This window comes from Alternaria viburni (genome assembly GCF_023758015.1).
Source record: "Alternaria viburni strain BMP 2772 chromosome Unknown scaffold_3, whole genome shotgun sequence".
NCBI lineage: Eukaryota > Fungi > Ascomycota > Dothideomycetes > Pleosporales > Pleosporaceae > Alternaria > Alternaria viburni.
In genome coordinates this window covers 96073-110163 of record NW_026055772.1, presented here as the reverse complement: position 1 = coordinate 110163, position 14091 = coordinate 96073, and the positions used below count along the sequence as shown (strand labels likewise).

The 14091-nt window shown below is 52.2% G+C and overlaps 2 protein-coding genes across 2 annotated transcripts; both read right to left on the bottom strand.

Annotated features, from left to right (window-relative positions):
* Positions 1–1011: 1011 nt before the first annotated feature.
* On the bottom strand, positions 1012–4539 carry J4E79_001672 (uncharacterized protein; the record flags this gene model as incomplete). The annotated part of the gene is made up of 1 exon (XM_049350580.1): positions 1012–4539. The coding sequence occupies one exon, from the start codon at positions 4537–4539 to the stop codon at positions 1012–1014; it is 3528 nt and encodes a 1175-aa protein (XP_049214419.1).
* A 4035-nt stretch (positions 4540–8574) lies between these two features.
* Positions 8575–14016, bottom strand: J4E79_001671 (uncharacterized protein; the record flags this gene model as incomplete). Its single annotated transcript, XM_049350579.1, has 3 exons — positions 8575–10452; positions 10499–13781; positions 13835–14016. The coding sequence occupies 3 exons, from the start codon at positions 14014–14016 to the stop codon at positions 8575–8577; spliced, it is 5343 nt and encodes a 1780-aa protein (XP_049214418.1).
* Positions 14017–14091: the final 75 nt, after the last annotated feature.

Sequence of the window (14091 nt, the reverse complement as noted above, 5' to 3'; positions counted from 1 at the left end):
AGTCCTCGCCTCGCAATTGGGTTCTCTTATCACGTCGACAATTCCAGCGCTGCCATTGAACGGTGACGGGAACTGGCTCCGTCATACGTGCCGCATAGATACCTCCTGTGCATCAGCAGGATTGCAGGACAGCGCGCGTCTCGATATCAATACGGTGGAACGTGTTGAGGCCCTTCTGGGTCCTGAATGAGAATAGAAACCTGCAAAGCATGTGAAAGTGGATGACGAGGTTTGGCGTGTTGCTAAAGCGCACGAATCGTGTTTTGGCGCACATGCTGAGCGCGCTTACTCATCGGGCGCCGATGCGGAGCTTGCATGTCACGCGTTGCGGCTCAAGCTCACGAGAAAATCTCATTTCGTCTTTGTTCTTCAATGGCTTGGCTATCACGAGTCACAACGCCTTTGATCAGCTGCTACCGAGCCCCGATGGAACCGCGGCATGCATCTTCCTCCGAACCTCGATAATCGGCATTCCTTCTTGAGCAGGTGGGCCTGCCGGGAAGGACGCGATAAAGACAGCACGCCACTTTTCACCACAACGGCGGCTTTCACGTGCTTATGCAGTGTGGCGGATCGACAGGCTAAGCGAGGACGGTTCATCGATGATCGCTGTCGTTTGTTGAGGCTAGTTTGACGACATGCGTTCTTGTGCATAAGGAGATGGGCGCAGAGCCTGTTGCGTAAGAAGGCAGCTACACGGCAGCGCGTGGGACGGTAATGCGCATACCGATAGAAGTAGGTCGGCAGTCGATATCTTCCTCGAGCTTGGGATGGTTTGTCGGATCATCAGGGCTTGGCTTACTCCCACCAAGATGCAGGGCGGTGCCATGGACTGTGTATCTTGGGACGAGCTCCATTACCTGAATTGGCTCAAGGTTACATATCACTTATCAGTACGAACGGCGTCACGGACTGTGATAGATGTAACAAGATGATAAGAGCAGGACGTGTCCCGGCCTTGGGTCTGAGTTTGGGCATTTGTATATGGGCCAGCTACTCAATTATTGGTACTTACCGATCCTGTGACTCCTGCTGGTCCCACATCCTCCGGAACTGCCCGTTCGGTTTCTGAAGCAGTTCATGGGGGTGCCCAGACTCAACCAGGCGCCCCGCGTCCAAGACTACAATGGTGTCAAAGTCAACAATGGTAGCCAGCCGGTGCGCAACCGCTACAACTGTACTGCCTTCAAACTCGGCTCGCACAAGATCAAGAATCACCTTTTCTGACAACGAATCCATAGAAGAGGTCATCTCGTCCACCACCAGGATCTTGCTTGGGCGTAGGAGTGCCCTGGCAACAGCGAATAGTTGTAGCTCACCTTGAGACAGACCAATGTCGGCCATGTCACTTTCGATACCACCCCGACCAGCGACCAGTGAAGCGAGGCCGACTTTCTCCAAAGCCGAGTTCATCTCATCGACACTTCTCTTTTGCACAGGGTCCATATTCTCCCTCATCGTACCAGGTATGATCAGTGTCTCTTGAGGAATCGCCGTCAGGCGTTCCCGGAGTGAGCTTCGAGGAACAGTAGTAAGATCAACATCGTCGATATAAATACTGTCCCTCGGGATATTCTCCAGCATGTGGAAGAACGAGAGCAGAAGAGATGATTTTCCACTTCCTGACCTGCCGCAGATACCGACTTTGGTTCCTGGTGCAATACGAAGACTGATTCCGTTGAGAACATCCGGACCATCTGGAGTATAGGTAGCGCGCAAGTCCTGGATGACGATCTTTGCATCTGCCGGCCAGTCTTGATTAGGTCTCGCGATTTCTAGTGGCGATTGCTCGTTTGGAGTCGTTCGTTCGAAATTTTGACAGCGAAATACGGCACTAGCAGACGTCTCGATCGTTGTCCAGGCGACTACGAAAGTGGAGAGTTGACCATTGAACCCCAAGATGTTGAGCAAGGCTAAACCTAGAGAACTCGCAGATGATGTCGACGGCACGCTGACAGCTAGGGCTACAACAGCGGTGGCGATCACAGCTGTCAGAAGGTCCAGCATGAGGCCCAACCATCGTTGGATACACAGCAGAAGGTAATGTGGGCGTTGAGAACGGTCCAAAAGGCTGATAAACTTCCTATGGGAAGCAGATTGCCATCCAAAGGCGCGAATGGTCGAAACGCCATACACTGTCTCCTGGATCGCATCAACCAAAGGCGCCTGTGTCTCGAGGTCCATGTGACGGAGCTGGCGCGACGTGCGAAGGTAAAATCGCTGTAAGAGATAGACCGCCAAAAGCAGGAACGGCAGAGTGGCACTGGCGTAGCTCGATCCGGCCAGTATCAATGCCGCGCTGCCCAAGACCATCGTAAGGCTCTCCGAAGCTTGCAAGATGGGACCGGCAGCAGCGCTCTCGATCAACGTCATGTCATTAGAGAAGCGGTTCACGATCGACCCTAAATTCGTCTTGAAGAAGAACCAGTATGGAGCGTTCATTACGCTGTTCAAGATTCGTTGATGGAGGTTCGCTGATGAATGAGGTACAGCCCAGACGAGGATGGTCCAGAATTTGGCAAAATCGAACAACAATGCGAGCAGCGCGAACGCAATATGCCAGCCGATCCAATATCCCAGAGAGTGTCGCGATGCTTCTGCATCAGACCACCACCGAACCCAGATCTCCATAAACTTCCAGAAAAACCCTGCCAATAATGTTGCGGCAAGGAACAGAAGGGATAATCTCAATCCGAATGATCTGAACCAGTACGCGTAGGTCGAGAGCTCTCCGGTCCGGCGTGCAGAGGGAGATTCTAGAGCATCGTCTGACCCCATGACCGAAGTCGCTGGAATCTCGACAGCATCATTCGGCCCTTCGTGCGGATTGCCCGTCCCCTCCTCTCGAAGCTCGATGCTATGGAGGAAACTGTTCCGATTACTTATCAGCTTCTCGAATGACCCTTGTTCAACGATCCTGCCTTCGCTTCCCAGGACGACTATTCGATCAGCCTGCTGGACAAAATACGTGGCGGTATGAGTGGTCATGAGGACTGTGAGACCATGCCGCTTGGCTACGCCAGAGGAGCCGAAGACAGATCCAGCAATATGTTTGAGGGAGGTAATGTCCAGGCCACTGAAAATGTCGTCTAGCACCAAGACACAGATCCGCGAATAGAGCGCTCTTGCGAGGGCAAGACGTTGCTTCTGCCCGCCACTCAGCGACATGCCTTTATTACCTACCGCTGTCTGCTCTCCGGCCGGAAATCGGGCAATGTCGGTCGACAACGCGCATGTGCTCACAATCGTGCTGTACCAAATCGGGTCATAGTCGGACTTTCCAACGATGATGTTCCGGATCGAGTCGTTGGGCAGCCAGGGTTCTTGAGAGCAGAATGCGAATGAGTGGAAGTCCCTCGAGACGGTACGACTGCCAGTACTCAGCTTCACGTCGCCGAAGATAGCGCGAAGTAGTGTTGACTTCCCGCTTCCAACCGGTCCAAGTACGAGGGTGAAAGATCCTTCTTGCAGATCCAGGGAGATGTCCTGAAGGGTGGGGCGTTGAGGGTTGCCACCAGCGTACACTGTCACATTGGTCAGACTGACGCCAATTGGAACCATCGCCGTCATCTCAATGGGTGTGGAAGCACTGTTAAGATCTAACGAGGGCTCAGCGTTATCGTCATTGTCGCTAAGAAGGAAGGACTGAATGCGCAAAAGGCTCGTGTGAGCCAGCTGGAGGTCAATGATGGCCCAGACCACCTCTTGTATTGGCGCGGACAGAAGCGAGACCAACGACAAAGTACTGAATGCCACACTCGGGGTGAGCTTGTTGCCGCCGGTGATCAGTGCAAACATCATTAGGGTAAGAGTAGGCCCCAAGGCATTGGGCACTGAAGCAAGTGTTTCCCTGACTGCGACGAACTTCCGGTACCCGGCATAGTCAGCAAGCTCCTTGACTCTCAGTGCTTGAATTCGTTTAGATAGGAACTCGGTCAACCCCAGCATCTTGAAGCCTTTGGAGCAACCGAGCACGGCTGCCGTGTATGCAACCCGTCGCTGAATGGCATCGAGCCAGATCCTCTGCATCGGCAGACCTCGCTTACTATTGAGGGCACTGATGATGGGCACTGCCACTCCCACTGCAATTGGGGCAATGCAAGAAACACCACTTTGACGAGCTAGCAATGCTGCGACACCCACGATTTCGAACGGGGCAGCAAACATCTCTCCGACTCGCTGTAAACTCATGCCAATGCGCAACACGTCGGTGCTTACCAGAGTGAGCATGTTCCCATCCGAGAGCTGGGTGTTGGAAAGGGCTAGGCTCTGCGAATGCAACGCCGAAATGAGGATGCCGCGCAGCGTAGTGAGAAATCGGTCGGCCTGCCTTCTGTACGTCACCGTCAAGAGGGCCATGACCAGGTAGATTAGCATCGTCGCCGCAATCAAGCCTTTTCCGGTATCATGATCTCGCGAGTCATCTCCGAGCCATTTCGTTATTCTGTCAATCAGAATAGGCTGGGTGAGCTTCACAGCGCTGAGACAGAGACGTGGCAATATAGTCGCAAGTAGACTCCACTTGGTTGTCAAGACCATCGCTTGCAGCAGAGGGCGCCTTTTGATGTTGTATTGGCCTATTAATCTCGTCAGAAGCAGGTCTAAAGGATACGAAAGTCTGGCTTACGGAAGCGTGACCAGTAGTGCATAAACCGATCCTCCACTGATTCAGATAACAGGCTGTCATCGATACCGTACAAATCCTCGAACTTAATGTTCTTTCGATACGCGAGGAGAAAGAGCGGACTAAGCCACCACATCACAGTCCGGTCGAAGATGTTTGCGAGTGCCTCCGGCGCGTAGGCTTGATACGGCGGAAGTAGCCATGGTCTCTTGGATCGTGCTTCGAGAAAGAGTATGACAATCTTGATGGCTAGACAAGCAGTAAAAGTGGCCGCGACGGCGGTGTCTGAGCGATGACGCAGCCATAAGGTACGAGCCTGTGGAATGTCCAGGATAATCGAGATGAGGATGAAGACGCTGATGATGTCGCTGGGCCTCGCTGAGCGCGTGTGCTCAACGGAAGACAGCCAAAGCAGGCCCAAGCAAGCGAGGAAAGACAAGCTTGCCGCTGCCACGGCGGTTCGGCTGGTATTCTTTGCAAGCGCCCAGGATATTAGTAAAGCGCATTGGCTCAGTGCCAAGAACGATATGATGGCTTGCTTGCCGCGGCGAGCCCATGATCTTGCACATTTCGCTTCTTGATCTCGCAATTGAGAGGCTCGGATTGGGAGAGCGAGGAGTAGTAGAGCACATGGCGCAATCTGAAAAAGACTTTGTTCGAAGACTATCGTGAAGTCGAAGTCGTCGCAATACTGAGGGCCGAAGCTATCGTCAGAGACGAGAGAGCAATTCATGATGAAGTCCGCTTACTCGGCGATGACCGTGCAAAGAAAAGGATAGAGAGACCTTGCGCAATGGGTTGGATATCTAAACAGCACGTGGAAAGAACGCGTTAAACCAACAAGAGACAATGGTAGAGCAACATCGCAACAGCTGCACGCTATCGCAGAAGCGAAATCCTACGCTAGCTTGAAACGATATATACAGATAAGAAAAGAGAGTCAGGTCCTAGGCTGCACCTCAAGGCGGACTTATCAACGGAGGTAACGGCTCATCACTACCGTGACTTAATATTGGTTCGTATCTAGTTATCCATAAGAACATATCAGGCGATCTGGTCTCATTGCGCATCCACCGTCATGTCATAAAGTATTGTTTGGAATTGATCTTTGGGGTACCTCTGTTAGTAGTAAGTTCGAGAACGGATGATGTATCAATACTCTACGGTAAATCATCATGTTTCGTTCCATGAGCGACTGGGAATCGTTTTGTGAGCTATTGTTACATCCTAAGCCCATCAGCCGAGTGATACTGCCCTGGTGATGCGAGGCAGGAATGACGACATCGGTGTTACCGAAGGGCTGCACAGCCCCAATCTCGTGACGCGGGGTAAAGATCCTAGACATGACATGCGAACAGTGGTGACCAGAAACTTACCACCCGCGGCTTTCTCATGCAACAAAAGCATGCGCTCCCTTTAGCCCTTATGCTCACTCAATGCTGTAGATCTGCGGCTATCAGTACATCAGTCACACTGAATCGAGTCGTATCATGCTGGCAGGCTACCTAGGTGTGTGTAAACGATTACCTGTCCCCCCATCTAGCTGTCAACGATCTAGGCCATGGAATTCTGTACTGATTCAAACGAACTGAGTTGCAGAAGCTTGAAGCTCCAATCAGCAACATGGCTTCAGAGAATGCGTCGTTATGTATCAAATGTCGCAGTGTCTTCGACTTTCCAGATGAACTGCCCGAAAAGAATGAAGAAATTTCCTATGATCCACAATGCATCATTGATGCCGCTGCGAAAGGGTGTCGAGTTTGCATTTGCCACCAACACACCCTTACGAAGACTTACGGCCCCATAGAAAATCTAGAGCTCAGCGGCAGCTTGGATTATATTGCATCAGATCCAAACATGGTACCTGAGCTCCTTCGCATCTACCCAAAAGATGGGTCGGATTCCACATCTCACTATACTTACCTAAAATACGAAAGCACCGACAAGAATTTCACGGTACCTACAAGTCTCTTGGCGCAACACACAAAAGACCAGCGATGCCTCGATCAGGTATCAAAATGGCTCCAAGACTGTCTGATGAGTCACGAAAGCTGCCGCAATGCAAGGCTGACCCACAAATACGCCACATTCCCTGCCCGTCTACTTGAAATAGGATCAAGCTTCGTACGACTTGTTCCAAAAGAAGACATCCATGAGATTGAGAATACGCACTACATAACGTTGAGTCACAGATGGCAAGCCGATATAACGCCAAAGCTCTTGAGAAACAGCTTTTTGGCGATGCAAGAAAGAATCGACGAGAAATCAGTACCAAAGATATTCCAACATTCGTTCTTCCTTGCCCGGCACCTGCGTATCAAGTACGTCTGGATAGATGCTCTATGTATCATACAGGATGACATGGCCGATTTACATCGAGAGATCACTTCGATGGGGCTAATTTACCAAGGCGCGCTCTTGAACATTGGTAGCCTCTTAGATCAGGGGGCAACTAAAGAAACGGAAGTTGGTCTGCTTAACGAGCGCGATTCAAGACCGCAAACTCCATTCTCCATCAATGTTAGATGTGGGGATAGAGTCTTCCGGTCTCGCGCCTGCAGCTCGATAATATTCGAAGAGGTTGCAAGAGCCCCACTCATGGGCCGTGGTTGGGTGTTGCAAGAGCGTCTACTTAGCCCAAGATCGATCTACTTCGGGGGACAGCTGCACTGGGAATGTTCCGAGCGTTCAGCGTGTGAAGCCTTCCCCGAAGAAAAGATACAGCCACCCTCTAATGTGCTGTTGTTTGGCCCCCGTGGTCCTCTTCGTATCACAGCACTACTCAGTAAATATGGGCCAAAAACCACAGAGGAAAGTCACAAGGCTAAGATGTATCAAACCTGGAAACAGATCGTCGAAATGTTTTCGAGCTTTAACTTGTCTTTCGAAGAAGATTATTTCCCGGCTATGTCAGGTCTTCAAAGTCGATACGCAGAAGCACTTCAAGACGAAAATCTGGCGGGACTGTGGCGGGGGGATTTAACCAACGGACTCTTATGGTATGTGAGACATGACATGCATGCCGCTGCATCTCAGATCTACCCAGAGAGATATAGAGGTACCATAACCTAAGAAACAGCTAAACTTGCCTTTTACTTACAAAAACAATAGCGCCATCTTGGTCATGGGCGTCAGTCGTTGCTCCAGTGAAGTTTCTCCATTTCGGGCCGAGTCTCATCCTTCGCTCCCAGAAAGAAATCATGGCGAAAGTGGAGTCCGTGAGAGTGGAGTCAGACGGAGCATTGAACTCGGGCAGAATATCAAGTGGTAGCCTGAGAATCTCTGGTTACATGGTACAGAGCCAGAAACGACTGAGCGAACTGAATACAGCAGCCCTTCGCGAATTCCCCTCTGAATACGAAGTTTACGATTCATGCTACACTTCGGATGGACACCGATTCGCCAAGGGAAGCTTTCATCTTGCCCTCCAACAATACAATATCCAGCAATATGATGAGGTCGGGTGGAGCGGCAAATGGAAACCTATCAGATTGCTAGAAGGTGTAATAGTCGAATGTGTAGACCAGCGGCTGCAGACGTATCGGAGGATTGGCGTGTTTAGGCATTGTATGGAGCCTCCTGCTGACCCTAGCGACTACGACGAGTTCGTTGATTGGGATCCGTCTAAAAGCGAGCGCCACACGATCACAATCATCTGACATTGCCGCCCGGTGGATGAGGACTCTTCTATTACTTTTCATGACCTCAGCCGTAACCGTTCACTGTTCAGTCACTACCTAGGTGCATGAATATCTTTAGTCTTCAACGACACATCCTGCAACCACATATCCATGTAAAGCTATCAAAGTTGCAAGACTTTTGCCATTTCACAATGCAAACATGCTAGACTACATCAATATTAACTAACCCTCCTTTTTCCAAACGCCCAAACCATGCTCAAGAATGACGTGCACTCGTAGTAACGTACAAGCAAAAGAGATCCGCAGCGCCTAATCGCTACTCCGCCTATGCTTCTTGCTCTTCTTCTCCTTCTTCTTCGGCGACTCTTGAACGACCTCTTCGACCTCCTCAACAGCATCCACATCCTGCATCTCCACGTCATCCATCTGAACATCCCCATCGACGTCCTCATCCTCCTCTTCTTCTTCCTCATCCTCAGACTCAGAGTCGGAATCACGCTTCTCACGGATACCGTTGGAGATGGCTTCGTTGACCTCCTCTGCGACGTTCTTGAGCGGATCCCTGATCTTGACAGGTGCAAGCACGTCGAACGCGCCTGTACCGATACCACCCAGCCTACCGACGACAATGCGTGCGCTGGGGTTCTTGAGCTCGTCCCAGTCGCGCTCCATGACGGCGTCCTTGAGGAAACCGACGGTGGTTTCGAAACTCATCTTCATGAAGGGACTGACGTTACCCTTCATACCGATGCGGTTGAAGGGTGTGAAGCCACCGCCCTTGGTCATGGTGTCGGCGATGAGGTTGAGATGGCGTTGGTCGACGGAGATACCGTGACCGGAGAAGACGCCGTGCATTTCTTTGACGATGGTCGCGCGGGCGGCTTCCACACCGTAGAGGTGCAGCATGGCTACGATGTCGTTGGTCATGGTGCGGTTCACGTCGATGATGTGGGCGTACTCGCGCATGGCGATTAGGTTGGAACCTTCGGTGTTAATGACACCATCTGCTTCTGAGTATTGAGCGGCGGTGATACCGGGGATGACGTGGATGGTGGCGAAGTTGGCAGCGTCTTCTACGTGGTGCAGCATGAGCAGCTTGGGAGTCGATGTCTCGAACTCAAACGTGATCTCGCAGAACGCTCCCTTGCGGTCGTCAAAGGTGAAGTCGTGGATGTGTTCGTTGTCGTGGCAGATGCGGTCGTGGCGGATGTCCGAGGATTCGTCAGTGGGTACGAGTGTAACCTCGTCCTCGTCGTCAGAATTGAGTTCCGGGGTAGCTGCGCGCGAGGGCTTGGGGCTGCCACCGTAGGTCTCGTCCTCGTCGTTGATCTCGTCTTCTCGATCAAGGTTGTCGTTGACTGCCTGTTCCTCCTCTTCTGGCTCTTCGTAAGCCACGCTGTCTTCACGTCGGCCTCGGTCCTTGGCGTGAGTAGTGTCGTTGTCACCCTCGCCGTCGTCACTGTCATCGTCCTCTGCACCGCCTTCCCGTCCCGCGCGGAAGGTCTCCTCTGACTCGTCAACTGTTTGCTCTCCGCTTCTACCAGTCTTCTCACCGATAGTTGGGATGGCAGCCGACTTCGCCGTTGACAAGGATTTGTTCGCAGCCTTCTTCTTGAGGTCGGCCTTGATGATCTTCTGGAGACGCGGGCAGAACTTCTGCTCGATAGACTCGGCAACGTCGCGAACCTTAATAGCGTACTCCTTGGTGTACTCCTTTGCCGGGTAAAAGTCCAGGCGGATCTTGTAGCTCCTGGCCTGACTGTGTTCGAGACCGGGACCAGTGGTCTCAGTCACAGTGACCTTGTCGAGCACAGCCGAGAGTGGCAGACGACTGATACTCTTGGCGAATTTGTCGTTGTCTGATTTAGAAAGCTCGGGATGGGGATATAGTTGCATCGACGGGGTAGAGATGTTCGCACTAGCAGTCATGACGATTTCTCGTAGACGGGGAATACCAAGTGTGACGTTCTTCGCAGAGTGACCAGCCAAATGGAAAGTGTTCAGCGTCATCTGTGTTGAGGGTTCACCAATAGATTGGCCAGCAACGACACCGACAGCCTCGCCAGGCTCGACCAGGGACCGCAGGTACTTGAGGTCAAGCATTTGCTCAAAGGTACGCTTGAGGATCTCGCCCTCCTCATCCTTCTTCTTGTTCTTGAGCAGCTTGTCGGGATTCTGGTCACAGTACTATGATCATTAGAATCTTACGGTTGATCGGGATGAAGTAACTTACGTCGCGCTTAGCCTGCAAGAACAGTTCTGAAGTACTACCACTATGCCTCGATGGCGTGTAAACTGCAGTAACAGGGTCCATTGCAGCCACATCACCCTTCCTAGCCTTCTTCGCCGCCTTCTTGTTGTGCTCAACTGCTTCAGCACTAGAAACCTTCGGGTAGGCTTCAGCAGTGTGAAGGGATTGGGCTAGCGAGTAGAAGTTCTCCGCCTGGAACTTGAAGTCGTTGAGGTACTTCTGCTTAGTTGTGTCGAGACCATCTTCGCCGTACAGGAATTGGACCATGGTACCATCTGAGTCGCGGACAGAGGTGTCGTATTCGACCTTGAGACCTTCCATACCCTTGATGATACATCTTTGCAGATAACCGGAGCGGGAAGTCTTGACAGCAGTATCGATGAGACCTTCTCTACCAGCCATCATATGGAAGTAGTACTCTTGCGGTCGGATACCAGTCAAGAAACGGTTGACGATGTAACCACCAGCGCGTACGCTGGTCTCGAAGGGCTTGAAGCACGGCAGTGTCTTACCAGAAATCATCACTGGAACTCTTCGGCCTTCCAGAACTTGTTGACCAAGGTTACATGAAATCTGGTTAGCGTTGACCATACTACCCTTAGCTCCAGAACCTGTCATGGCTTGCATTTGGTTCTTGGGGAATGGCTTAATGAGCTTATCGGGTAAGCAGGCTGAGGTAACCGCAGAGGAAATCTTGCCGTTGGCAGTGTTGGTGAGCAGATCCAGACCGTGCTGCTTGGTGTCGTCTCGTAGCACGGATTCAAGTCGTCGCCGTAATTCCGGGTTCATGGGTTCGATCTTCTCCGCGTCCATAGTGACGTACTTGGAGGCGACCTCGAACCCAACCTTCTCCGCTTTACGGAGCTCTTCCAGCCTGGCACGATCTCCTTCCTCTGTGAGAATCAGATCCTGGACACCGCAAGAGAAGGCGCGCATGTGAAGCATCTTGGTAAGCAGCCGTCCAATGATACTGAGGGCTCGACCAGCAATCGTCTCTCCGTAAGCCTCGTAGATGCCGTTGATGAGACCACCCGCGGCAGGTCCGATTTGACCCTTGTCCATGATACCGGAAAGCAGTTGGCCATCTTTGACAATGACGAACTGCTCCTCGACGTGAACACCCCAGAGTTTGCCATTTGTTGACGATTTGGATGTGAGCGTCAGTTCCTGGTATTCTGCGGGCTTGATGTTCTTCAAGACAGTAGTGATGATTTGCTTTCCCGTCCACATCGGCCTAGGCTTCATGATAGCAGGGTCAACTGTCTCAAGTCTACCTGAGGTGGTATGGCCGTCTTCCGGTCGCAGGCAAGAGTAGAGTAGTTGATGGTACTCTTCTCTTGTGAAGAATGTGTCCTTGTTCGAAAGCCAGACTCCCATGGAGATATGATCTTGAATCAAACCACGCAGAGGTTTTCCAGCAGTCGCAGATAGGTATTGATGATCGGTATCCGCTACCGTCATAGCCTCCGCGCGGGCAAGCTCGTTCTGGGGGAAATGCATGTTCATCTCGTCACCGTCGAAATCGGCATTGTATGTGTTACAGTTGGCGTAGTGCATGCGAATGGTCTTTTCTCCCGGTAATACACGGGCGCGATGTGCCATCATTGACGGCTTGTGCAGTGTCGGCTGTCGGTTCATGATAACAACATCGCCGTTGTTCAGATGACGATGCACCTTCTTATTCCGAGCTCCATTGGAGTATGAATTTGTGGGTGCAAGCAGTTGGTTGGCCAAAGCTAGTCGCTCTTCGTAGTTCTTCTTCTTCAGTGACACAACTTGTCCAAACTCGTTCTCGATGGCATGCGCTCCTGGCCACTTGTCGGGACCGTTCAGGACAGCTTCCTTAAGATCGTAAAAGTTGTGGTTCGTGACAGGCTCTGGGTATGTAAGTTTCATGGCGAACACTGGAGGGACACCGATCTCGTTGGTCTCGATGTTCGGGTCAGGCGAAATAACACTGCGCGCGGCGAAGTTGACACGCTTGCCCATCATGTTCTTTCGGAAGAGACCCTCCTTCTTTTCCAGACCCTGCTTGATACCATCGGCGTTTGTGACTGCAGCGCGGCCTTGCACGGGGTTTGCATCGCGATCGATGAGGGCGTTCACGGCACCCTGGAGGTTGACAAACTGGGTCTGCATGTCATCGAAGTTACGTTTCCGGTATCCGAGCTCGTTCTCCATGCCTCGCATCTCCTGGCTAATCTGACGGATTGTGTCACATGCTTCGAGAATGCTCTTGTAGAGCTTGTTCCTGGCGGATTCGGCAATAGAGTCGCCCGTCTTATCTTCGGGTCTGTACTTGTTGGGTGGTACGACGATGGCCTGTGTGAAGAACATGTCGGGGTTTACGTCCACGAGAGACTTGGTTCCGTGAGGGCTGTACAGAAGTCGCATCATCTCAGTCTCGCTCTCGAAGAGTAGGGTCATGGCTGCTTTGACCTCTGTCGCGTTGATATACTCTTGCGCACTCTCTGAAACAGCGGATGACGACTTCGCTTTCCGTGCCATGCGGGATTCTGTAGCGAGGAGCGACCCGTCGGCCTGCTGTATATCCTCCATTTCGATGCCCTCGTCCTCGCTCGAGTTGGGATCCAGGTCCGCGACTCCCTCATCCGCGTGTACATGTTGCTTTTTCGCCTTCGCATCTCTGCGAGCCAGGATGTCCAGAGGGTTTTGAAAGGACATCTCTTTTGCAGCCATCTTGGCCTTGTCCTTTTCGCTCAGAGGCTTACGGAAAATCTTGATGCCACGGTCCTTTCGGTACGTTGGGCTGATGCCCGTGCAACTGCCGCAGGCCTTCCGCTTGGTCAGATCGGCATAGAAGTCCTTGATGACTTGTCGCCGCGCATCGGAGATGGTCTCGTTCTTGTCGCGGACAGCACGCGCATCGTGCTTTGTGATGCCTGCCCTCTTCATGCAGCGCTTTACGTAGTTGTTGCGCTGGGTGATGATGTCGGCATTGTCGTCATCATCGTCATCCTCCGAATTACCGGCGTCTTCTGTCGTCTTGCCCTTCTCCATGCTGATGTGCTCGTGCATTTCGTTTGCTTCCTTTACTAGTCCACATCTTATCAACCGCAGCTTGGAGACGAATTCGCTGACTTGGACACGGGGGAGCTTGAGCTGGTGGCAATATGCGCACTTGCCCCGGAGCAGTCGCAGCAGCTGGTCCATGAACGTGAGGTGGTATACGGGTACGGGGAGCTCGATGTGGCCGCAGTGGCCGGGGCAGCCTTGGAAGCTGGTGAGACCGCATGTTCCGCATCTTGAAGTTTGTTAGCCGAGTGAATGAGCTTGTAGAAACGCGATGAAGCTCACGCATTGTCCAAGAAAGCGCCCAGGGCAGCGTCGTGCAGACCGCCAGGTACCGGGTGCAGCAGCGTATCGAAGGTGGTCGGGTTCGTGATGCGCTTCACCGAGAGCGACTTGATATCGCTTGTAGTCAAGAAGCCAAACTCGACGCCATTTATGGCCGAGGAAGTCGGCTGGTGGGTGTTCATAGCGGCGCCAGCTTGTCTTTTGCGCCTATTTTCTGGAGAAGTCGCGCGCAAAGGCGTTTAGTGAATGTTCGCAGC